Source organism: Bombyx mori, chromosome 22, assembly GCF_030269925.1.
Source record: "Bombyx mori chromosome 22, ASM3026992v2".
Lineage (NCBI taxonomy): Eukaryota > Metazoa > Arthropoda > Insecta > Lepidoptera > Bombycidae > Bombyx > Bombyx mori.
In genome coordinates this window covers 2398103-2425116 of record NC_085128.1, presented here as the reverse complement: position 1 = coordinate 2425116, position 27014 = coordinate 2398103, and the positions used below count along the sequence as shown (strand labels likewise).

The following is a 27014-nucleotide window of genomic DNA, read 5'->3' as shown; positions in this document are numbered from 1 at the left end:
TAGGGTACATTAAAAATATCTATATTTTTCTAAATCTTAAACAACAGGCAATCATTAATTAAACCAATCTATTCCTGTAAAAAACGTAAAATGAACAAAAAATTAATACTTTTTTAATAGCTACGGATATTTTTCAAACAGATAGTAATCTCGCGTGAGAGACTCTTTCAGTGTTGATAAACCTAGGCAAGTTCTGAAATGATCGATGCTATTCTAGAAATTCAATTTCTATTTATGTAGTTTAATTTTTTAGTGTTAGATGTTTTTAAGTATACAATTTTAATTCATTTTTAATAGTACAAAACCTCGCAGGCCGTCACGAATCTGTAATTAATGCTCTATAATAAAGTTTTCTCAATGAGTTCTTACTTCTTACTGTTCAAAATTACATTCAATAACAATTTATTATAATAATATGTATGTAAGTATGTATATTGGTATTTAAATCAGTTAGTTATATATTTCACATTATAATATACCTATATAAACGGTATATATTTTGTTTATTTTATGTATATATATTTTTATAATAATCTATAGGACACCGCGACATACCCACTACATTTTTAAATTTTCCAGAACTTCTGTAAATTAAACGGTTGTCTGGAAGAGATCGCTTTTAGCGATAAGACCGCCATTGTACAAATGTATTTGCTTTTTTGATTGTTTTTTGAATGTAAATTGGTTTTGATATGCAATAAAGTGTATTCTCACTATCTCTCACTCTCAATAACAATTTATTCCTGAACCCAATGTTGGTCTGTGACGCAAGCAAAACAAGTTCGTTGCCATTTTGAGTGTTCTACGCAGAACTGTTTAACAATGCAGGGGGGTTGTTCCTCCGCTATCCGATACGAATCGCACCGAGAGGCTAAAACACTTAAGTGGTTTCATTCATTCTATTATTTTATGGTAGGTTTTATGGCAAATAACCTTGGCTATTTCGAGTTCTCTGAACTGTGATAAGCGATTTATAGAGCTTCACAAATTACGACTTAAACCATAGACTAGGTCGATAACTCGAAGCACTTATGATCTATATATTTAGAAAATCAAAGTAAAATAGTTATTAGTGATTAAATTTATTAAATGTTTCTCAATGTGTGTATGTGTGTGTGCTTTGAAAAATTGCTTAAGATTATTCCGTCGTCACCTTTTTACCATGACACAACCCTGTACTGGAGCCGAGTTCATCCATAGTACTTGAAACCCCTGCGTTCTTCCAAACAACGTCTCCAAATATCGTTCTTACCATGGTGTTTCCCATACACTTTGATTTGAAGGGAATTCTAAACGGTACACAGTTGCTTGGTTGTTCATCTGATATTGCTGACGTCCATGATCAACACGCACGGCGGGAAGTCGCTGGATACGGAAGGCGGAGGACCGCATTATGTTGAAGGCATTGGGCGGAGGCCTATGTCCAGCAGTGGGCAGATAAAGGCTGATGATGATGATGATAATGATGATGATGATGAAAATGATGATGAAGATCAACAGCGATCGTGAGATAGTTTTTATGGTGCACGTACAGTCAAGTTTAAATGAATATCGATTAAGCCTGTTGTGATCATACCATTACCTCGTCTTCCAATCTAAGAGACTAGAAAACTGTTTCTTTACTATGATCATTCGAGAAAATCGCGATCCAAATAACAATGGATCGGGATACGAAGAATGCTCTAATTGAAAACCTCTTTTCATTTAATATCGGTTCAGAGTATTTCTGTTCTATCGCAATCATTAATCGATGCATGGGGGTCAAGGGGAGTTCGACATCGGCAAGCTTCGTAAACCTAGTTTGAAGGACAATCAGTGATGTAGGCTGATTTGATTGAAGACATAATTAGCATAAGCGGTTATGTGAAAGTGTATATATATAATGTTGTATTTAGAGCACGAAGATATAGACATGAGCAAGAAAAATTAATAATTTCAATTATTTAAATTAATTTAATTTATTTAAATTTAGAATTGCTGATACTTGAAATGATTGACTGCGTGAGTGAATTCTTCATCTTCTTCAAAGTATGAAACTTTAGATTCTCATTTGTACACAAATATTCTATTCAAAAATTCTACTTTAATTATTTATTTACTATTTATTTTTATTTATTTAATTATTATTTATTTACTACGTGGGAACCCACCATGATTATATCCCAAGAAAACCACCCTATGATGCAAGGAATGAATAAGATAAGTTATCTGATATTTAATTAGAAGATAAGAATATTCTATATGTTATAAAGAAAACGATCGTAAAATGTTTATGAAGACCATGATAAGCCTATAACTAAAACACGATAAAGCCGCAAAAATATGTAGACCTCTGGAAAAGTTTCTAACAAATCGACTATCTTTACTAATTGTGAATTAAGAGGGGGGTGAGGTAGTTCTTTTTTCGTGGTTGCCTGCGATTTCGACAACAATAACATCGAACAGGGATATAGTTCTTACGGAATAGAATTAACAAGATATAGTTGAATATTTGTAGTTTGATTTAAAATCAATGTGTTTTGTTATTCGCGTAAACCTCGACAGGTATTTCAAAGCTTACTCTGTTCCACTGCAGGTACACAAACATTTACAACATTTCTCATATAAGCGTTTCTTCTTTTATTGCCACTGTAGGCAGGCAAGCCTGTTCATCTGGTGGTAAGTCGTTACAGCCACTTGTGAACGTCAGCAACGATACGGACACAACCATATAGTTTTCTACCGCTAACTACAATTAGATTACTGAAAACTGCCCCAAAATCTTATCAATGATCAATGCTAGTGTGTGATTAATAAAATGATGGCCTACAGTATGCTACATCAAATAATCATTATATATAACATTTTATAAATATTCATTTAATTTGATATGGTTTTTTTTTTTTTTTTAAATTTTTAAGAATTCTGATAAAATTTTAATTTTAATTTTATTGTATTTTGATTAAAACATTATGTGTGAAATTTTATGGGCTTAAGTTGCCTGAAATAAACGCATTTCATTGCCATTTCACATAATAGAATTTCATAGAAATAAAAAATTAGAAAACTTTTAAACTATGACTAATATCAACTCGTCTTGCAGTGGTTAGCGTGAAATATAAATAACAAATGTTAACAAAAAAAATCATGAAATTACCGCTTTCACGAATAGCTACATCTATGTGAAATAGTGGTAGCATGAAGCCAAGGGGTGGCATGACGAGTAGCGGTCAGTTTTCGCCCCGCGCTCGACCGGTCGATCCGTGACCATGGGTCAAGTGAACGTAGAACATTAGTCGACAAACACAGCCAACATGACCGATGATATACCAGGTAAAGCTAGCATATTCAATTCAGACTATAATAAATAATAGTTTTAAAAAAACTAACAAAATACGCTTTTATGGAAAATCCAACTAAAAAATAGAAATTAATATTGAATGAAAAATAGTGTAAGAAAAAATGATTTTATGGTAAAAAAAAAACTGGGTGCTTTTCAGAATATTATCAAAATAGCCCTTCTCCTCACGGTCCTTAATAAGTATACCAAATTTCGAGTTAATCCGACGTTTTGAAGGGGGTCAAAATCATCTTCAAAGATTCCGTTACAAACATACATACGTCTGAAGCTAATAAAAGCGTATTAAAAACGTCCCTAAAATAAACATTATATTTTAGGATTTCACACACAACTGTAATGTCATTTAGGTTTAATTTTTTCAATACGAAATTCATTAACTATGATTTTGTCCAGACGAAAATGGTTCCATCTAGAATATTATTAATCATTCTACGCTTAGATCTTGCAACAATCGATTTTTTTTTGTTAATATTAATTTTCAGTCAATATAAATTTCATTAAAACCATTTGTCTATTGAAGTCTACATAAAAACTGAAGATAAAATTATCTAATTAATTTGTATTAATTTGTAGCATTCACGTAGTGTTTATCGGGAGTAATCGATTTGCTTGTAGTCTGCACGTATTATTTACATAGTAACAATTAAAATAACTTGAAGTCTGCAGTCTAGTTATTACAAATCATCTATTGTATATTTAATAGGGAAGTAAAAGAAAATCTATATACTAATACGTGAAGCAAAAACTTTGTATCCCTTTTTACGAAAATTGCGCAGACGGAAAAGTATGAAATTTTCCACACTTATAGAGAATATAGAGAAGAAGTGCACAATGCTAATATTTTTTTAAAATAATGCATAAAAGATACATTAAATCAATAAAGAAAACATTACACACACTACATACCATGTATTTGACGCACACACGCATGCATACTATTCATTGTCAAACTTTTGTTCTTGACGTCTGTGGTCAAATTGAGAATAGATTAAATATTGTTTGTCTTTATTAATATTTTTATAGTGTAGCCTTGGCGAAATTTGTGATTATAGAAGTATAAAATTACAATCATAATAAAGTACAAACTTACAATTCCAATTAATTATAGTCGAATTTCGACTACTGCGGGACCTCTAGTATAGTTAAATGCTTAAAATAACATAGAAAATCAGACAGTAGAAACATCCGCAATCGTATGTGAATTTCAATTGATTCTGTATTAACCTATATAAAAAACGAGTCCATCTAACTAGTGCGTGTTTTCTCTAGGCAGATCGACAATCTGTCGGCGGAGCAGTATGGCTTCCGAGAGGGCCGCTCAACGGTAGACGCGATCCTTCGCGTGCGGGCCCTCTCGGAGGAGGCCGTCTCCAGGGGTGGGGTGGCTTTGGCGGTGTCGCTCGATATCGCCAATGCGTTTAACACCCTGCCCTGGTCCGTGATAGGGGGGGCGCTGGAACGACATAGAGTGCCCCCCTACCTTCGCCGGCTGGTGGGTTCCTACTTAGAGGACAGATCGGTCACGTGTACCGGACACGGTGGGATCCTGCACCGGTTCCCGGTCGTGCGCGGTGTTCCACAGGGGTCGGTGCTCGGCCCCCTTTTGTGGAATATCGGGTATGACTGGGTGCTGAGAGGTGCCCTCCTCCCGGGCCTGAGCGTTATCTGTTACGCAGACGACACGTTGGTCGTGGCCCGGGGGGGGAGTTTTGCTGAGTCTGCCCGTCTTGCTACGGCTGGGGTGGCGCATGTCGTCGGCAAAATTAGGAGATTGGGCCTCGACGTGGCGCTCAGTAAATCCGAGGCCATGTGGTTCCACAGGCCCCGGAGAGTGCCACCTGTCGATGCCCATATCGTGGTTGGAGGCGTCCATATCGGGGTCGGGGTGCAGTTGAAGTACCTCGGCCTCATTCTGGACAGTCGTTGGACCTTCCGTGCTCACTTTCAGAACCTGGTCCCTCGTTTGTTGGGGGTGGCCGGCGCGTTAAGCCGGCTTCTGCCCAACGTCGGGGGGCCTGACCAGGTGACGCGCCGTCTCTATACGGGGGTGGTGCGATCAATGGCCCTATACGGGGCGCCCGTGTGGGGCCAGTCCCTGGCCGTGGGGGTGGCGAAGCTGCTGCAACGGCCGCAACGCACCATCGCGGTCAGGGTCATCCGTGGTTATCGCACCATCTCCTTTGAGGCGGCGTGTGTACTGGCTGGGACGCCGCCTTGGGTTCTGGAAGCGGAGGCGCTCGCCGCTGACTATAAGTGGCGGGCTGACCTTCGTGCCCGGGGCGTGGCGCGTCCCAGCCCCAGTGTGGTCAGAGCGCGGAGGGGCCAATCTCGGCGGTCCGTGCTGGAGTCATGGTCCAGACGGCTGGCCGATCCTTCGGCTGGTCGTAGGACCGTCGAGGCGATTCGCCCGGTCCTTGTGGATTGGGTGAATCGTGACAGAGGACGCCTCACTTTCCGGCTCACGCAGGTGCTCACTGGGCATGGTTGTTTCGGTGAGTTCCTGCACCGGATCGGAGCCGAGCCGACGGCAGAGTGCCACCATTGTGGTTGCGACTTGGACACGGCAGAGCATACGCTCGTCGCCTGCCCCGCATGGGAGGGGTGGCGCCGTGTCCTCGTCGCAAAAATAGGAACCGACTTGTCGTTGCCGAGTGTTGTGGCATCGATGCTCGGCGACGACGAGTCGTGGAAGGCGATGCTCGACTTCTGCGAGTGCACCATCTCGCAGAAGGAGGCGGCGGGGCGCGTGAGAGACGCACAATCCCGCCGCCGTCGAGCGGGGGCCAGGGAGGCGGATCTCGCCCAAGCCCTGGCCCTCTAAGTGTTTCGGGTCCCCCTCACATGTCGGTCTGGGGACCGGCGAGGGGGGCCTAAGAAGACGACGTGCAAGCTGCTCTGCACGCGTTTTACGCAAGAGCATCCGGGTGATGGAAGGCCGGCTATCCTCGACCCATGCTGGTTCTGGCCCAGCGGGGTATTCCGTAGGGTAACCCACTCTAACCGGCGCCATCTAGGCGGGCTTCGGACAGTCTGCCGACCGAGAGGGCTGGTGGTCGTGGCGCCGACGACCGCCAGTCCGGCGTCCCGAGGGGGAGGGTGATGGGAGAGATGTGCTCCGCACTAAACACTTCACTTTCCCCCCTTTGCCTTTTCATGAGTTCTGTCTCATGCGAGGTTTGGACGTTGGTTGTTGAGCGACAGGAGGTTTTAGTCAGTTCGACTCTGACATACCCCGCCCAGTATCCCCAGAAAAGGGCGGAAGTCCGGCGATTTCCTCCTGACCAAAAAAAAAAAAAAAAAAAAAAAGGCAGATCGACAGTCTGAATGCTCGTCGGAATTCATTTGCAGGATTTCTTGAAATTATCGTTTGCGCGATTCAAGTTTTTATCAGATGTTTTTTTATTCAGCGACACAGTAAGTATCTGTTTTATTAGAGATCGAATGACAGCTTTATACTGACGAGGAAAAGTAGAAACGTTTTTGCGTGTATTTTACTCAAAAAAATTATTATTGAGAATTCATATTTCATTATCTTACACCTTTAAACCAGCAATTCTTGTATATTAACATATATATTTATAATCTGAATCTCGGAAACGGCTCCAACGATTTTCATAAAATTTAGTATACAGGGGATTTCGGGGCGATAAATCGATCTAGCTACGATTTCTTTTCAGAAAATGTTGTTTTATTCGTGTTTTCAATAATCAACTGTTCCCGACATCTATTTGGAAATAATAATACTATTTTTCTTAATTGAGGGCAACTAATCAAGATGGCGTTATAAAAAAAAACCGGTCATCATCTGGTTATCCATAATTGAGGTATGTGAAATGTTAGCTAATGTTTCTAGCGTGAACTAATTGCAATAGATAACAAAATGAACAAAGCAAGGCATGATTAATTATTCTTTTTTTTTTCGAAGGCACATGAGCAGCACACTTCCAACGTAATAGACTCACAATCGCTCATGATCCATGGTCCATATTGTTTAAAGTACGAACGATATCTCATCATCGTGGGATTCCGTATTTTGGAAAGTTCATATTTTATTAAGCCGCAGTCAACGCGTAACTCCTTCGCGTCGTTTTAATTTTTAATATTATACATTGCGCTCAATTCAAAAGCATTATCGAAATACATCCTTATCATTATCCTCACCTTATACTTACCCATCCATACATTGCATTACATTTAACTGTTATCTTACGACTAGCAGCTCCGGCTCCGGCTCCGCTCGAGTCTTTAACAAATATTTCAACAATATTTGACATTGTTTTTAATTTTTTTAAATAAAATAACTCTAATTGCGGCATAACTATAATATTTAGACATATTATGCTGTCGCGACACTTTTTGTAAATAATAATGTGTTCTACAAAGTCGTAGTACATTATTTTAATCTATCATCAATAGTTTTCGCAGGGCACGTGATGTAATGAATATTTTAGGTATTTTTTTTACACCTTGGGTTACATTATTGGAGTTTTAGTAAGGATCCCTAATTTTTTTCAAAAAATATTATAGCCTATGTCGCTCGGGAATAGCGTAGCTTCCAAACGGTGAAAGAATTTTTCAATTTGGTTCAGTAGTTTCGGAGCCTATTCAATACAAACAAACAAATCTTTCCTCTTTATAATATTACTAGCGACCCGCCCTCGCTTCGCTTCGGAAACATTAAAACACACATGAAACAAAAAAATAAAATAAAAAAAAAAGTTAAAAAAAGTAACCTATGTTCATCAGGGTCAATGTCGGCTTCTAATGGAAAAAGAATTTTTCATTTCGGTCCAGTAGTTTCGGAGCCTATTCGAAACAAACAAACAAACAAATCTTTCCTCTTTATAATATTATTATATTATATTATATATATAGTATAGATTAGTATATTAGTATTAGTATAGATTAGTATAGATAAAATATAGAAGAGCCAGCGAAACGGTTTCATGCGTTTGTTTAGTTTAGAACGACTCCAAACGTGCCCTGTATAATGGAATGCAGGCTTTTTGTCAACAAGGAAACCACGGTCAATAGCCAGTAGAAATCTCTGGCAGTTTGACCCGGATCCATGACCCGGTTACACGTATCGTCTACAAATGGACACCGTAACTTCAATTCTGTATCAAGGTAGACTGTAAGAACTCCAGTTCTTACAAAGTACTTTTCATAGCTTCTCTAGATTATAGTTTTTTTTTTATTGCTTAGATGGGTTAACGAGCTCAATTAAGTGGTTACTGGAGCCCATAGACATCTACAACGTAAATGCGCCACCTAACTTGAGATATAAGTTCTAAGGTCTCAGTATAGTTACAACGGCTGCCCCACCCTTCAAACCGAAACGCATTACTGCTTCACGGCAGAAATAGGCAGGGTGGTGGTACCTACCCATGCGGACCCACCAGTGATTACGCAAATTATAAATTTGCGGGTTTGATTTTTATTACACGATGTTATTCCTTCACCGTGGAAGTCAATCGTGAACAATTGTTAAGTACGTATTTCATTAGAAAAATTGGTACCCGCCTGCGGGATTCGAACATCGGTGCATCACTAGGTGCATCCTTTAGGCCACGACCACTTCAAGTAGAGGTATATGCAGCTCATAACTCCGAATGGTGCGTAGTCACGGTCGCTCATGGACATCAACAATGCCAGGGACACAGCGAAGCTGCTGTTCAAATTGTACATTTCCTATATTTGTTTTGGGAAAAACTTTCAATACAATTTCTTACTTTTTTTCTAGTAAAAGGAAAGTGTAATAATGTTCCGTTTCTCAAGTCATGTCATACGCTGATGACTCTGGTTGAAACATAACAATCCCAACTTCATCCTTGACGGTAGCAATGTGAGAGCATTGTGAGCAAGCATGCTACCGTATAAAAAGCGATTTCGGGCTTCACCAAAGTATCAAGAACACGATTTCTCATTATTAAAAATGCATACATTATACGCCAATATATGTAATAAAGGGTCTGGATGAAGAAAACCAACCAATTTTTTTTTAAATACAATAAACACTCTATGATGAATTTTGTGAGTAAAAATTTTCAACAAGGTGCAATACTTAACAGCATTTATGGCATAAAGTTACAATTATGACAGTTATTCGTAAGGAAAAAATTAGAATATAGTTATGTATTCCATCTCTAATTTCAGGATTCATTTAGAGCGTCCTAAATCATCATTAGAAAGCTGATCGGAATTCATAATTTTCAATATAACAAGTGAACAAACTGACGTTTACGGGTGGTAGGAACTCTTGTGAGTCAGTAATGCGTTTCGGTTTGAAGGACGGGGCAGCCGTTGTAACTATACTGAGACCTTAGAACTTATGTCTCGGGGTGGGTGGCGCATTTACGTTGTAGATGTCTATGGGCTCCAGTAACCACTTTACACCAGGTGGGCTGTGAGCTCGTCCACTCATCTAACCAATAAAAAAAAAACTAAAATGCCCTCGTAATCACTGTCCTTAACAATTATTCGAAGCCTACCTACGTATTCAGATGAAACAAATAAATGCTATGAAACATAAAATTACCGAGCAAATATAAAACTATTTATGTTAACAACTTCGATAACAATCTTTAAGGGCTACGTCCGAAAATCCGCAAGGTCAACGGATGTTACGTGTGCGCTAACAAAGCTCTTTTACATTTTACACGCGATAAGAAAAATCAAATCTTTAGTGAAGTCTGGTTGTTTAATTTGACGATGACGTCAATGTACTATAAATATTACCGCAGAATTTTAGGGTATTATACATTTGGGACACATTTCATGTATTGAATTCAATAGAAACGTGATGTTTTTTTTTCTAATTTCAACTACTTACTGTCCAACGAATACACTTTCTGCGATCGAATTGGTTTGAAATTGAAAACAAAACATTAATATCTCAAGGTGGGTGACGCATTTACGTTGTAGATGTCTATAGGCTCCAGTAACCACTTAACATCAGGTGGGCTGTGAGCTCGTCCACCCATCTAAGCAATAAAAAAAAAACGTAGATTTAATGTTATTAAATATCTCGGAAATATTATTTTATGTAACATCATTGTAGGTGTTTATAAAAAATTAAATTAAATGTTTATTAATGAATTTTTTGTAAAATAACTAATTTTTAATGTTGAATACTTTGAACTATTTTAACCTATTCATCATCATCACTAGGGATAGCGAACCAGTGGCACGCGACACGATGGTTTTGGGCACGCCACCGATCGAAACGGTTTTTGGTTCAATTAACTAAGCTAAGCATAAATGAGTCGACTATTATCAAAGCCGGCAATGTGACTTTTGGATAATTATTGGTAAATCAGAAAAACGAATTATTGACTTTGTATTCCATTGGCAGTCACAAAACTCTTCTGAACGACATCTTAGATAAATAACAGGTTAAGTATTAACCTTTATTTAATGCAGGCTTTGAACCGTATTCTTTGAAGGAGACGATTATATTCAAATCAATCTGTATTGACATATCAATAAATTTTTTTTGTCCAAATGCACAGATTGCCACCTTTGATAATAGACGACTCAAATATAAGTAATCGTAGATTTAACCCACTCGCCGGAGTTTTTCGCCGGATCTTCTCGATGGGTCACGATTCCGATCCGGCGGTAGATTCTGCGAAGAACTGCTCTTGTAAGGCCAGTGTTAGCAACTGTCTCGGGTTTAGCCCATAAGCTCACCTACCGGTTCGTGAGTAGCTAGTAGCAGTCTCTAAGGCAACCGGAAATTAGGTAGGGAAAAAAGTATGAAAAATTATGAACGATCGCAAGAGCAGTGAATAACATTAAAGACTCGCTTAGCATTGACCGATAACTTACTAATAACTACATAACTACACCTACCAAGCTTCATCTCTGCACTCCCCTAAGGTAGACTGTTAGAGAATGCCTATGGCATTAAGTCCGCCTTTATACTTTATAGTATAAGAAGTTATAAATAAATCAATAAAATAACTTCAGTTCAGCATGCATTTTTAAACAACCCGTTAGAAGTTTTGTTATTAGGTGGTTTGCATGCAACAATACACTTGTGGCGTTTAAGATCGCACCTTTTTATGATGTGTAAGCCGGAGCGCACGAGAGGTGGAAAAAAGAAGATAGTCTGTGACACGAGACCTTTTACCGCCGAACGACGAGAAAAAAAAAAAGGCTTAACTTAAAACTGTATAAGCCGCTGCAACAATAAAGCTCCTATTGTTTTAATTGTGGTGTTAATTACGAGTGATCCAAAAACACGATTTTCACGCGAAATAAAGAAGGGATTCTTCTTAGTCGCATACTTCATTGCTGAAGGTCGTGTCCCTGAAAGCCCTTCGTGGCTCTTTGTACCATCAGCTTCCATTTCCTTCGGTTTTTTGGCTTCTCTTAGGGCGGTCGCAACAGAGTCCAGTGAGCGCAGTTATCAGATCTGACCAACGGTTTGGCGGCCGGCTGGCGGGTCTTTTCCCTTCTACCCTGCCCACCACAGTCAATTTTTCAAGGTTGTCTGGTGGCCGCCGAGCAATGTGACCAAAGTAACCAAGAACCTTCTGGTAACAAATCGTCGACAGTCTCGTTTCTATGCGATATTTATATTTTGATATGATATTTTAATTAGAATGAGAATTACTAGAGAAGTTTACTTACTAATATTTATGTAGATATTTATTTTATAATCGGTATGATATAAAACTAGAAGTTGTACAAAGTTAGTGCTTGTTTTGAAACGAAATATCTTATCCAGTAGCAAGAGAAAAAACTAGAAGCTTCGACATATTAAAAAAAGAAAAAATACATAGCATCTCATATTACATGATTTAAAAAAAACTATTATACTTTCGTGTTAACTATGACGTTACTACTAAAACTTTTGTGTTAAGTTGACAGTGCTGACAGCATAAAATGAGTATGTAATCTACACATTTTTTCTCGAGTTTTGGGAATATGGTAGAAATGCAGCCGCAGGTAATTTACACCGGAACCAGTTAAATTTAGAAAGTGGTCTATGAGAAAAAAAACTGGAAAGCTCTGATCTACAAGAAACGCCGTACGTCCTAAGAATGGGCACTACTTTTTTTACTTCTAACACTAGGAGTAGGGATCCTGGTAGCCCTAAGTAAAACCTAACCCAAAAAATATCTTTATCCATTTGACGCAGAGCCCGTATCGGCTTTAAATGTAAATAACCCGGCTATTCACAGAGCTCACGGTAGCAGTCCTTAAATTCGTCTCAATTGTACCTAAAAGTACAATCGAAATCTGCAGATGAAAAAATTTTTTTTAGTCTTTATATTTCAAATTGCATAGCCGAGTCAATGAGCTCACACGCTAACTGGTATGAAGCGATTACCGAAACCCATAGACACCATTTAAATGGCGCCACCCATCTTAGTTCATAAGAAGGTCTAAATCTCAATTTTAATAAATTACAGCGGTCACAAGACTTCAAATCGTGATTCATGATTATCTCATGGTAGAAAAAACTCGAGTTATGATACCAACCCACGTAGTACAGCTTTATTATACGTACACCCAACGACTTTTAACACAATATGCTATTCCTTAATCGCAAGAAATGATTCGTGACCACGTGTTAAGTACGTGTTTCATTAGAAAAATTGACCACCATGACTTCAAACGACATACCTAGATACCTTTAAAACAATACACATTTCGGGTATAATCATATCAAATCAAAGCCAATTCAAATCTCGCAGTCTCTTACCATTGGTGTATACTGGTGATACCCCGCCCAAACACTAAAAAGCTGGTCATTTTGAATATAAAGTACCACAAATTCATAAAGCCGACCAGATTCCAGACAAACTTTCATCCGAAGCTGATGGTGGTGGTGGAAGGGTTTGGTGTTACGTCGTTATAAGTTCAAGGGAGTCTTAAGGGTCATAAATGATCGGCAACTTCTGGTCTGCCTGCACGTACGTTATCAATGCCACAATAGTTATTTGTGCAACAAGAGAGTAAAGTTGTTTTTTGTTTCGAGTCGTGATTTTCAGTCGCGAGCAAGCGAATGAATCCTGAGCGTAGCGAGGGACTCAATAGCAAGAGATGCAAAAAAGTTTGCTCTCGTGTAGCATACATAACTTTTCACCTCAGCAGTGAGAACACATATTACTTAGGAGACATAGAAATGAACAGGAATAGATTAAAATAACTATTGAAAAAAAAAGTGATTTCTTTATTACAAATACCGTTAAATTTTAGGGTATTACCCGTTTCCGAACGTGTTTTCTTTGAGGTCGAATTCCAAAATCGAATTTCTAAGGGGTTTGTTTTTTTCACTCGCTTGTTTATAGCACGTGAAAGAGACAGAGCATAGTAAAATTCGAATGTTTCCAATTTATGGCTGAACAATGTCAATTCATGGCACTGAAGATTGAAAAACTAAAAAGCTACTTTGACCCACGCTCGTATCAAAATCGCGTTTTGCTCACTGTTGTCTCGCAGTAAAAGCGGCATGTTTGAGCTGTTGAGTTGAAAAATATATTTTTGTACAGACACAGGTGCCGTATTCACGTTCGGCAAATCTCACTTCGCGGACAACGAGCCGAGCCACTTCTTCATCAAGAACGATCCGGTGGTTGCTATTTCCTGCGGCGACGAACACAGCGCTGTGATTTGCCGTAAGGAAACTGTTTTTATTAAAATCTCACTCTTGTCTCAACTGTACTCTTCAATCGTGAGAAAAAAAAAATTAATAATTTATTTATTCAAGATCCGCATCTCTACAATTCTTTTCTATGAACTTTCTATATAGTTGAAATTCCACTCAGCAAAACAGACATACATTGTGATATATTCTTACGTGATTCTGTCCACACCTTAGGTACTATGCAGATATATTTTTTTCTCGTATATGTGTAGAATCTTTAAATGTTTATTTTGCAATTTTCTATAGTTTTTCTAAAACATAATAAAGATTAACTGGAAACCGTTTAAAAAAAAATTCTCTGTCAATTGAGCATTATGCCTTTAACGAGTGCGTGCCAAATTTTTCAGTATAATATATAGTTCCCTACTACTACCAAATCCCTACTACCCAACGACTTTAGCTAAGGTTTCGACTCCGACCGAGAGTCAAACTTGAGATTACTATCTACTAGGCCAGAGGTTCCCAAACTTATTTTGTCTACCGCCCACTTTGAGAATAAATTATTTTTTAGCGCCCCCCTTTTGTTCATCTACTTTTAAAACCACTATAGCGAGAACTCAGTCAGTGTCTAAGAGTCCTCCTAGATAAAGTTACAAATTTCTCTCACAAGCCTCTACACAACGCCCTCGTTTTTTTCTGGGCACCTCTTTAGGCCTGCAACGCCCATAAGGGTACGTTATCGCCCACTTTGGGAAAAGCTGCAGTAGACAAACGACGCGATCAATTAGGTAGGCAGCGGCTTGGCTCTGCCCCTGGCATTGCTGAAGTCCATGGGCGACGGTAACCACTCACCATCAGGTGGGCCGTATGCCCGTCTGCCTACAAAGGCAATAAAAAAAAAAAATTATTAAGCTATGCTTTCTTGGTACACAGAGAATGGTCGTGTGTTTGTGTTCGGAGCTAACACGTGGGGTCAGCTGGGCCTTGGTCATAAAGATGAGGTGACGCGGCCTAGTTGCGTGAAATGGCTCAAACCGCAGCGAACAATGTTCGTTGCGTGCGGACGAGCGCACACCGTTTTCGTTACAGGTAAATAAAAAATACAACACAGTTATTATGTATTTTAATATCCATCGGGAAAATTCTTGGAAAGGACAATAGGTGATTATTTTTTGGAACTTCTTTGGGCGTTTAAAATAAAATACATAATTCCCACGCAGTAGAATTAAAACCTTCCAAAGTATCCCATCATCATTCTTTCGCATTTAATGTCGTTATTTTTCTTATCAGCGAGTTTCAAATCACAATGGCACTAATGAAATTGTCACTTTAACTTTTTTTTGTGCAGAAACAAACGCTATATACACCGTGGGCTGCAACGATGAGGGGCAGCTCGGCACCGGCGATATGGAACACAGCACAGTTCCGCAAAGTGTCGAACTTGAGGAGCCCATAGTCGTGAAACAGATATCCGCTGGAAGCAACCACACGGCTCTACTGACTGGTGGGTTTTTAATAAATGGCCTTGAAATTCAGTCTTCATTACTCGAATGCCTATCTATTCATTTTATTTTATTTCATTCATCGCCACTTGTTCTCTATTATGCTTATTGGTGAGCGTCGCTCAGGGACATCAGCGCTACTAACATCGTTAGTTACTTAGAAGAGACTAGCGGCCCGACAGACGTTGTCCTGCAAAAATTCATTCAAGTCGATCCAGCCGTTTAGTTGTAGTATAGAAAATAACCGTATAATATAATAGTATAGATAAGATACCGACTGCAGCGCCATCTGCCGGGCTGATTAGTAATTCTAAGCCATCTTCTTTGATTTTCCGTTTTGACATGATGTAGAACAGAACTTTCCTTCGCAATTAATTAACGATAAACGGAGTAAGTCCGACAAACAGGACGGTACACAGGCACACGTGTCCATTCGAAAAGAATGCGATAAAATAACAACGTTATTTAGTTCCATTAAATAGAATAGTTTCAATATTGACGAGAAAACAATACAAAAACAATGGTAGGAAGTTCCACGAAAGTTAAGAATGAGTCATAAAATAGCAGATGTTAAATTTGTAATTTGTTTTGTCATTTGTTCCTCCTAAATAATATAAATAAATAAAGTTCGACTGTCGCTTATAGAGGTATAGATACGTAGCAGTCTCACTTACCATCCATGAGGGAAAAACGACTCTCGCTTACAGAGGTTTCTGTTTCTCGCTAATAGAGGTTTTGGGAGCTTAAAATGACGGGTCCTGGCTATTACTCTCACTTGTAGAGTTTTCTCACTTATCCAGTTCTCACTTACCCAGGTTTGACTGTATATAAAGATATATTGTTAGGTATACAGAACGATGATTGCAAAAGAGAGACAGACAGACTTTAATTACAAAAGTCCGCACAAAATACTAGATTTTTTCTCTCCTTTCATAGCTCATCTGTTATCTTCTTTTTTTAAATATAAAATACCATTACAAATTAATCTTGTCCATATTGTGATATATATAATATATAATCCGCGCGAATATGTTTGATCGCTACGTTTTTTTTTTAAAATCGATCACCTATTTCTTACTCAATCTCATTATGCTTGCTATACTACTTTGCACGTTTCTCTAATTTTTAAACATAAGATAACCTTATCATTACCATGAAAATGTACATATGATCTATTGTTATATGCGCTACGGCTTTTAAATATTATATACCGGTATAAACCGTAGCGCATACAGGATTTTGGTGTCCTTTTCATTGAATGCAAAAGTCCTTGGAAGGAGATATGGGCTGTGCTTTTCGGTAACCCTAAGAGTACTGCCTGATAACCTTTCTAGACGGAATACACTGCATTTTAATAGCCCTTGTTTCGACCATTTTTATGCATCTTAGTCCTGTCCCGAGCAGCAGTCTTCTCATACAATTTCCAGCCTATCAGATTAGCTACCAAGCCAAAAAAACAGTTTTAGCAGTTTTGGGCGACGGTTTGGCTATACCACTGGTATTGCTGATATCATTGGGTGACGATAACTACTTACTCTCGAGTGAGCCTTACTCTCACTTACTTACAAAAGCAATAAAAAACAACAATGATACAACAAAAAAATACATTGAAATTCTCATTCTTTACGAAGTAGATATAATTATGTACTAGAAGAGAATGTGTACAACTTTACTAGATGGATTTAGAAAAATCTCAATTTTTGTATGTTGATAATTGTCGCACCGTGGTCAACAGAGGATGGTCGCGTGTTTATGTGCGGCTCCAACTCCGAAGGGCAGCTCGGTTTAGGCGAAGACTCACGATCCGCTGTACGGTTCACTGAACTCAAGTTCATGGAGAAGATAGCCTTCATCGAATGCGGGTATTATCACACCGTCTTTATAACTAGTACGTTATTTTTTGTTAATTCACTTAAATTGCTCAATTAACTCTTAATGTACCTGTAGCCACAAATTCAAAATACTATTGTAACAGCCTGATTTTCTTAATAACAGATACAGAAATGACATTGATAATGGCGATGGCATTTGGGACTTCAACTTCACGTCTGAGAATAAGCAGTAGCATTTCTCAATAGCTTCTGGTGGTTGGTAGGTAGTATCGTGAATCGGCACCAGTAGGTACTATTATTCTGTCTATTTCTATCGTTAAGCAGTCACAAATTGTGGCTTAAATGTGAAGAAAGACTTCGTACAATTGAAACTTCGATCTGTACCGCTCCAGTAAGCACTTTACCGAGTCTGTCACTACAACCACTCTGGTAACCGATTAACATGAGCGCTGAAAACCCAAAAAGTCGACCATACAATCTGAAATCGATAAAACTTTTAATTAAAGCAATAAAAACCATAACTGTTGAAACATTACCGCCTATAATGCTAGTTTGCATATATTTCTAGCCAAAGGAGCAGTCTTTGTAACTGGCGACAACGAAAATCAGAAACTAGGTATCCAGAAAATAGCCACAAGCATCTACGTTCCGGAAGTTTTGCCCATAAGTACTCCAATAAAGAGCGCCTGCTGTGGGGCTGCACACACGTTCCTTCTGACAATGGATGAATCTAAAATATTGGGCTTCGGTTCCAATGAAAAGGGTCAGCTGGGAATGCCTCGAGAGGTCGAGTTTGTTACTGAGCCTAGCGAAATTGACATGGACATTATGTTCGACGGATACCAACTAAAGTTGGTCGCCTGTGGCGCAATGCATACAGCTTTTGTAACTGGTACGTACTAAATTACATTAAAAAAGTCGTTATGGCCTAAATTATAACACTCCTGGTGTACTGGCTTTTACTGGTGGTAGGACCTCTTGTGATTACTGGTGGTAGGACCTCTTGTGAGTCCGCACGGGTAGGTACCACCACCCCGCCTATTTCTGCCATGAAGCAGTAATGCGTTTCGGTTTGAAGGGTGGGGCAGCCGTTGTGACTATACTGAGACCTTAGAACTATATCTCAAGGTGTGTGGCGCATTTACGTTGTAGATGTCTATGGGCTCCAGTAACTACTTAACACCAGGTGGGCTGTGAGCTCGTCCACACATCTAAGCAATAAAATAAAAAAAATCTCGTATCAAGCGATGCGATTATATCAGTGTTCGTATCCCGCAGGCAGGTACCAATTAAATACGTACGAAACGCGTACTTATCTTAAGTTCACGAATGACTTCGACGATGAAGGAATAACAACGTGTAATAAAAAAAAACCACAAAAATTTTCGTAATATAGTATATTATGGCGCAAATCTCAAATTTTATGGTGTGTGGTACCATTGCACAACCCACCAGATGAGCCGTGAGCTACGACAACTGTCTATGCATTAAAAATTATTTAAAAAAAAAGTTAAGATAATTCACCATTATCGAGCACAATACATGTATATTTTCTTTAAATAACAATGTTCATCGGCAAACTATTTATAACAATGACACAACCTGCACATAACCCTGAACAAGTGTATGTAACTTGTTATCGATCCGCTGATGGGTTTTTATGACCCTTCACAATGTATTTAATCACCAATGCACTAATTACTATTGACACGTAAACAATGCTTCTTTCGTATCGAGAACTTCAGTATTCGATCGGCATCCAAAGGCTTCAAGCGTTTCCGTTTTATATTTGAATTTCAGACAACGGACTACTGTACACGTGCGGCGAGTCGAGGCATAATAAACTGTGTTTGGAAGATATCGACGACACCAACTCAAACGAGGTGGTCCCCAATCAATACACCCCTAAACGGGTCACCGCCATGAATGGGCACATCGTAGACAATGTGGCGTGTGGGGGCTGCCACACTCTACTTACGGCCACCAAAGGCTCGAACGCGGACTTCACGAACAACGATTTCAACATTATTAACGAAGCCACCAGACAAATAACTCTCACCGAATTACCGCCCTTACAGAAAATACCAGCGATGAACAAAACCGAAGAGAATCCGTTCTTAATTGAAGACGTGACAAACTCTAACGTGGACGACAAACAGAAAGCGGATAACTTGAATGGAAACACGAACGAGGAATCCGGATCAATAGACTCGTTAGAGGCCAACGTGAGCGGATCACACATCGTAAACATAAACGACCTTGAAATTGAAAATGGAAGTACGCATGACCTGGCTGACCTAAACAAAGACAACATTGATCGTGTTTCCGACACAGGTGACTCGGCTATGGACGTGGTCGAAATTATGGACACGGTGCTTGACGATATGCAGACAAATGTTCATGATTCTGTAAAAGAGGTCACCGATACAGTCCATGAGAAAAAGGAAGTGATTGAAGAAGTAATTCACAAAACGGAAGCAAATGCAAAAGGGCTGCGCGATGATGTCACAAAGATTTTGACCGTTCCTGATAAAGTAGTCGAAATTGCAAATTCCCCGCTGCCTAAAACACCCATATTGCAAGAACTACTCCACGTTCCCGATATATCACAACTCAGTCCTGCTCACAGTAAGCACAGTGACGAGAAAAGTGAAACAGGCCAGTCCGAAAACGAAACAATAACATGCGCATCGGATAAATCTAGTCCTCAAGCTGGGAAGACAGCTAAAACACAAGCCGTTATGCCGATTGTCAGGAGCGAGGACCATATAGACTCTCATGTTGATGAAACCAATGAAGAATCAGATGTTGTTGTTAATAAATTGGAAGAGAAGGGTCGATTTGCGAGGATGTTTCAGTCAATACGAGACAAGGAAAACTCTTGTATGGGGAAGGGCAAAGTCATTGAAGAGAAAGTTGTTGGTGAGTTATTAATGTGATTCGATGAATAATAATATTTTTGCAAAAAATACTGAGTTATGAAATAGTTTTCGTGTTACTAGCTAAGTCTCCTAGCTAAGTCTCGAATAATTTATTATATGCGAAAGATAAAATAGGGCGATACTGATTTTTTAAGTAATATAGTACCGGCACAGCATGTACCCAGGAACCACAATAAATGAAAAGTACCGTAGAATACCATTACCGATACTGTCATTGGCATGTTTACTTCTACTACAAAACAGTCATATTTTTCGCTTCGAAGGATGTTTAGAGCCGATGAAGAATGGAAAATGAATTTTAATTTATATCAACTTAAGTAGATATCGCCATAACACAGTTCATTAATGTTAAAACTCTTTATGTGAATAATTCTACCACCCGTTCCAAAATTAGCACTCTTGTACTCAACATAACCGGCGAAATAGCTCCTTTTATTCTATTTATGTAAATCAGTTCGCAATATTTAACAAGTAACCTCTAAGCTCGCTATTTAAATGCAATTATATCATCATCTCGTCTAAAGTTGATCGACACTTAATGTTGCTATGGCGTTAATGGCTTCGACAGCCGCTTACCACCACGCTCGGGTCTTTAACAAAAATTTCATCGATAAAACAACGTCAAATACGTTGTTTTATTTTTTTCAAATAAAAGAACACTTATTGCGGCATAACTTTATAGTAGTTAGACATATGCTGTCGCGACATTTTTTTGTACATAATAATGTGTTCTACAAAGCCGTAGTACATTATTTTATTCCATCATCAATAGTTTTCGCAGAGCACGCGATGTAAAGAATATTTTAGGAACTTTTTAAACCTTGGTTTACATTATTGGTGTTTTAATAAGGATCCCAAATTTTTTTCAAAAATGATTTATAGCCTATGTCACTCGGAAATAGCGTAGTAGCGTATTCAATACAAACAAACAAACAAATCATTCTTCCTTATATTATTTTCTTTTATATTGTATTTTAAATTTAAATAATTTTATGTAATCCATTTTAATTGTAAGATATTTATTTATACCTCGATGGTGTGCAAACGAAAACTTTTTTTTTACTATGGTTTCAAATCATACTGTTGCCTACCGTAAGACTATTAATTGTTACTAGTATTTGCACACCTGAAGTTTTAAAATCATTTTACGCGTTTTAGACTTTCTTTTTAAATTGTTAATGGCATTTTTTTTGTTATGGAGACGTTAAACAAACTTGTTAGCTACTTGCTTTATTTAACAGTAGATAAACGGTAGCCAGATAATAACTACTATTTAGAGGAAACATTGTACCGTTTTGTTCTTGCAGAGACGGTTCACAAAGGCATCGACAACGCCGAAGAGTCGATTCACAAAGTTGAAGAAACCGTTGAAACAGAGATACGGAACCAGACAAACTCTAGAACCTGCACTATATTGTAAAAACGGCTACATCATGTATGGTTTTGGCAATAAAATCTTACTTCTTAACTATAGTTTAATTATTGATTAAAAGGGGCCTCTCATTTGAAGTGTATAATTTTTTTCAAATAAGAAATTATTTTGCACTATTGTAATTTGAAATTCGATAAAATGATAAAGATATACTAAACATTTATAAATAAATACATACATCTATAGGATTTAGCCAGCAAGAGAATATTTTATTTTTTATTGCTTAAATGGTTGGACGAGCGCATGGCCCGCCTGGTGTTAAGTGGTCACTGGAGCCCATAGACATGTACAACGTAAATGCCGCCACCCACCTTGAGACATGAGTTATAAGTTACAAATTTTAGTACAGCAGCTGCGCCACCCTTCAAAACGTAGCGCATTACTGCTTCACGGCATAATTAGGCTGGGTAATGGTACCTACCCGTGCAGACTCACAAGACGCACTACACAAGTTAAACTTATGATCAGTTTGGTGTGTTCTTTATAATCTAGATGTCAACCCGTTTGAAACATTAAAAAACTCAATACTTCTGTATGTTTTAATATAATAATAAAATAGCAATTCTAAACAAAATATTTCGCAGATGTAGTATTATGATTGAAGTAACTGATGTTTCTGTTAATATTCAATTTCTCTTTTACTGTTTTGCCGATCTTCATATTTTTCTGTTTGTCTTCACCACGTGTCCATAATGCTAAAACATAGATCAATACAAGAATTGAAAAGAAAATTATTCTCTAAAATTAACCTTAACTAATCCTTTAGGAATCTTTGGGGTTTCCATTAACGAAAACTTAAATGTCGCCGCCATCTTATTAAGGTTTTTTTTTTTTTCATGATTGAGAGATTACTGGTGGCCCGGAGGCCTTTCCAGCTTCACCAGGACAGGTGGGCGAGCAAAGGCTCAGCCAGGAGGGGCGGGATCTGCCAACAACTGCCCGAGCGCCTCCGAAGGAGACCCAACAACTGAAGAGCAGTTGCTTCGCGAATGAATCTACTACCGGATCGGAATCGCGACCCACTGAGAAGATCCGGCGAGAAACTCAGCGGGCTGATGCATGGGTTAGGCTGCACGTCGACCTCTTTGTCGAGTTCGACGAGTACGGTTACCGGGGTTCCTCAGCCTGCTCCTAGTGTTAGAGCTGAAGGTATCTAATGCAAGAGTTATTGGATCTGATGGATCCGTAAGGACGTTTATTAAGGTAAGAGGAGTCGATACGTTTTCGAAAACCTTGTGAAGATATATATGTTGATCGTGCAGCAATATATCGACTGGTACAATGTACAAGTATCGACAGATGGAGTAAATACCATGTATCAATAGTAAGGTAATGACATGTGGGCTGAAGATTCACCAACCGTCTGCTGCCTCGCGTCTCTGGGCTCAGGATCTCTTTCGAAGGCTTATGACCTGTATGCTCTTTGACTACACACGGATATCGTTGATTATAACGGAACATACTTTATTTAGAAACTAGCTTTTGCCCGCGACTTCGTCCGCGTGGAATAGTTACTTTGGCATAACGCTAAATTTTACCCGCGACTTCATTTACAGCACTCAGGATTGGAACTTCATTACTGAAGCGGTAGATGGCGTTGAAGAAGCTAAATTTTGAGATTTTTTGACAAACAATTTTTTAATTTTTCGTAAAAAATAATTCATTTTTTTTTTCTTAATAAAAAGTATCCTATGTTACTTCTAATACCTCCAAGAATATGTGTACAAAGTTTCATGATGATCGGTTGAGTAGTTTTCGCGTGAAAGCATAACAAACAAACTTACATTCACATTTATATATTAGTAGGGATTTACACTTTTAAAATCTACTGTCTTCAGAGACAAAGAGTCCAACATACAACACATACAGTGTACATACGTGAACACAACGCAGAAATAAACAGGTTGGTGTTATTACCAACCTATTTATTACAAGCACTTGACTTGGTCGCGAAGAAAATGATGGAAAAAAAGCTGGAAAATTTTATAATTCGCGTAATTACAGGCGGTAAGACGTATTGTGAATCCGCACAGGTAGGTACCACCACCCTGCCTATTTTTACGCAGATTTGAAGGGTAGTGCAGCCGTTGTACTGAACTTGAGGCCTTAGAACCCATATCTCAACGTGGGTGGCGGCGTTTACGTTGTAAATGGCTATGGTCTCCGGTAACCAATAAACCTAAACAATAAAAAAATTTAAAAAAGGTGATTATAACTTACTCACATATTTTGCTTTTCGCTTTAATATTGACGACAACGCCGCAAATTAAATCGGGATGTTCGAAATTTTCACCGATCATCAGCAGGATCTAAAATAATTGAAGACTTTTTCTTATGAAAGATTTCAATGATGAAATCTTTCTCTATGATTAGAGGCTGTATAGGCTTAGATCCCCTTGCCTTTCGTAACAAGGAAAAATTGTACCAAAAAAAAATATATCTTTGATTAGGTATTGTCGAACGGTAAACCCATAGATTATACACTTAATATATTGGTAAACCTACATATCTCTTCAAAAGGTTTAGGATTCTATAGGCTAGGCACTAGGGCGGATCATTATATTTTTTATTATGACTTTACTTTTAATACGTGATCTATATCTCTATTTAAATAATTCGATAATTCGAATCGATCGATTCGATTCTACCATTTAAATACCAAAATGTTCAAGTCGAAATTCCTTTACAACTGATTTAAATAACAGGCTATCTATCGCTTAGCCAATACTAACTAATTAATTTTTTTATCCATAAATAGATGAAACGCCCAAATTGATTTATAAAAATATACTTAAATGGATAAATACCAGATCCAACCACAGAGGGTCAAGATTGCGCGCAGATTTGCTTTCGCAAATTATCCAACGTCCGCCCTTTTCGTTAATCGGATCCTCCCACGTAGGCTGAATACCTTTCTTAAAAATCATGTAATCTTGTCCATGGTTTAACTCTGAAGGTAGTTTCATGTAGTGGTATAAACTAGAAATAAGATTTAAAACTATTTTTCCGACTACAGTCGTCGGTGTCAACGACTACTATTCAGATTTCAAAACGCCGGAGCTAATATGAAGACAACAAAAAAATGTGAAAATAAACCATGAAACAAGCTGTAGTGCTGCCTATGACTAGCGTAACCTAAAGAAAATGCTAGAAATAAGATTTTATCGTATTTGACCGTCGTGTCGAGAACTATATCCTTTGCACTCCCTTTTAGCCCTGACAACACGCTTATGAGCAAATAGATAAGGGACAACATTTCCTTTATTTCTAATAGCACTTAAGTTAATCTTAAAGAAACTTAATGATACATATCGTCATAAGTTAAGTGAAGATTGACGTCCTATGCTAAAATCCGCCATTTTCTTGAGTCCGTAATAAACGTAATGAAGATTCTGTAGCTACATGCCTGTACTTGTAAATTTAACGGCAAACATTTAATTAAGCTCGCACTATCGACGTTCAAGAGAACATTACAAACATTATCACAACGCTTTATTAACACAAACAAAAGTTAGCAATGTGAATCACCCAAAGGAAGCGCGCGGGGCAATGACAAATTAATGCAATAATTGTGCGATAAAATTGAATTATTTTAAATAGAAATGTTTTCAATGAAGCATTGTTGCGTTATTACGTCATAAGTTGACAGTAAACAATCGGTCTTTCTCATAGAACATAATATTTCAGTGATCTTTTTACAATCAGCAGCTATGTATATTTACCACCAGTAATCTTCTACAGTAGCGAATGTTGATAATTCAACCAAGTTGTGTATCCATTCTTTACTCTTATTTGTGTAAAGCCAGTAGCTCCAAGTGTGCTCGAGAGGATGTTTTATTGCTGGCGAGGACTCGGATTGAAGACTAGTATCACCATCTCGCGTCTGAGGTCAGGAAATTTGCATTCAGTAGTTTCTTAAACGATTTGTAGATGATGATCGAGACGATCATCTAGAAAGAATACTACTTTTGGTTTTAATTAATACATTTAATTAATACTTAAATAATATAGGTAAACCTAACCAATCGAGACAGAGCCATTAACTCGCAAATGTTGTTACACTTCAAAAAAGTTATTTTTGTACAAATTCTATGTATTTAAAGTTTAAACTATGAAATAAACGTTTTAAATGCCATACCTCATGTTGACTGGACAGTGCAGACATCTTTATTAATATTTTTTAAGATTAGAAATCACACAATTTTGTTAAGCTCACTCCAGCGGAGCAATGTTAAAAATCTGACTATCGATCGACTCGTTTATTACAATGACTATATGCGCATGATTAGATTAGATACAAATGTCACAAACAGAAACAGCATTAGGGGAATTCCTGAAAATGACAAGCAAGTGTTGCTAGAGCAATTTAATAAACTGAAAATATGTTATTGAAGTTGTGGCGAGACTTGGGCCTATATCCAACAGTGGACATCTGTGGGCTGAAAGATAGTTAAAAGATGTAATTGAAACTACTTTACGGTTTAATCTCGCAATTTTAACGACTGTGGTATTAAAGTGTCGGCACTTTAATATTGTGCTAACTCAAAATGTCTTCTGTTACGTTATTGCTATAATGGAAAATCGGTGTTTTAATAGTGTACTACATTGAAACGACAATCACTTAATATGTAGGTCTCGTTAACTTATTTTTTCCTACCTATGCTGATAGCCTTGAGAGGCTATTTCAGCTTCGCCTTGACGTGTAGATGAGCTCACAGCGCTCAAACCGGAAGTGTTGCTAACACTGGGCGTAGCAAGAGCAGTGCTTCGCAGAATCTACCACGCATAGGAAACGCGACCCACTGAGAAGATCCGGCGCGAAACTCAGTGGGCTGCGTCTATGTGTTAATTTACTCGTCGAGCCCTTCGTCGCAAGCGACGGGATCAGCGAGGTCGGTGACAGGAAAATAAGATTTCCGATACCGGGAATCGAAAATGAGCCTCCTGGGTGAAAGCCAGGTATCGTAGCCACTAGACCATATCGAATCTCATTAACACAATGCAAACAGCGACACCTAAGGAATTGAAAATATTACATCACAGTGGAACTGGATATCGCTCTGAATCGCTACCACTCAGTGCTGCCAACAGTTATACCAGCTTTCCACCGGATTCAACCTTTAAATCCACCAGAAAACCACTAAAATTAAAGTGCTACATTCAACCTCGCTAAATTTTACACTAAATAAAGCTTAATGAAAGAAAATATATTTAGAAATTCCTTTCTTTTAGAAATTAGAAATGAATACCTACTTCCTTTTATTATTACAAAAATAATAATTACCAACGAACATACCATTTCTAGGTAAATCAACATGAAAATTATTCAATAACGACTAATTCTAAATTAAGTCGTCTTCTTCAGA

General features: G+C 38.2%; 2 protein-coding genes across 3 annotated transcripts; one reads left to right on the top strand and one right to left on the bottom strand.

Moving 5' to 3' along the window:
• Positions 1-3210: 3210 nt before the first annotated feature.
• On the top strand, positions 3211-21684 carry LOC101742490 (X-linked retinitis pigmentosa GTPase regulator). Its single transcript, XM_004924743.5, has 8 exons — positions 3211-3312; positions 13846-13971; positions 14874-15029; positions 15289-15444; positions 17178-17330; positions 17843-18166; positions 19075-20196; positions 21524-21684. The coding sequence occupies exons 1-8, from the start codon at positions 3294-3296 to the stop codon at positions 21634-21636; spliced, it is 2169 nt and encodes a 722-aa protein (XP_004924800.1). The 5' UTR covers positions 3211-3293; the 3' UTR covers positions 21637-21684.
• Positions 21685-22173: 489 nt separating this feature from the next.
• Positions 22174-26015, bottom strand: LOC100037427 (eukaryotic initiation factor 4E-1). 2 transcript variants are annotated; one of them, XM_012689172.4, is made up of 5 exons: positions 25787-26015; positions 25371-25531; positions 24456-24627; positions 23869-23957; positions 22174-22343 (listed from the first exon to the last, which is right to left on the bottom strand). In XM_012689172.4, exons 1-5 carry the CDS (start codon positions 25811-25813, stop codon positions 22325-22327), a joined length of 468 nt encoding a protein of 155 aa, XP_012544626.1. In that variant the 5' UTR covers positions 25814-26015; the 3' UTR covers positions 22174-22324. The 2 variants fall into 2 exon arrangements, with proteins under 2 accessions (XP_012544626.1, NP_001091832.1); NM_001098362.2 differs by having other exon boundaries at positions 23873-23957; positions 25787-25853.
• Between the last annotated feature and the right edge of the window lie 999 nt (positions 26016-27014).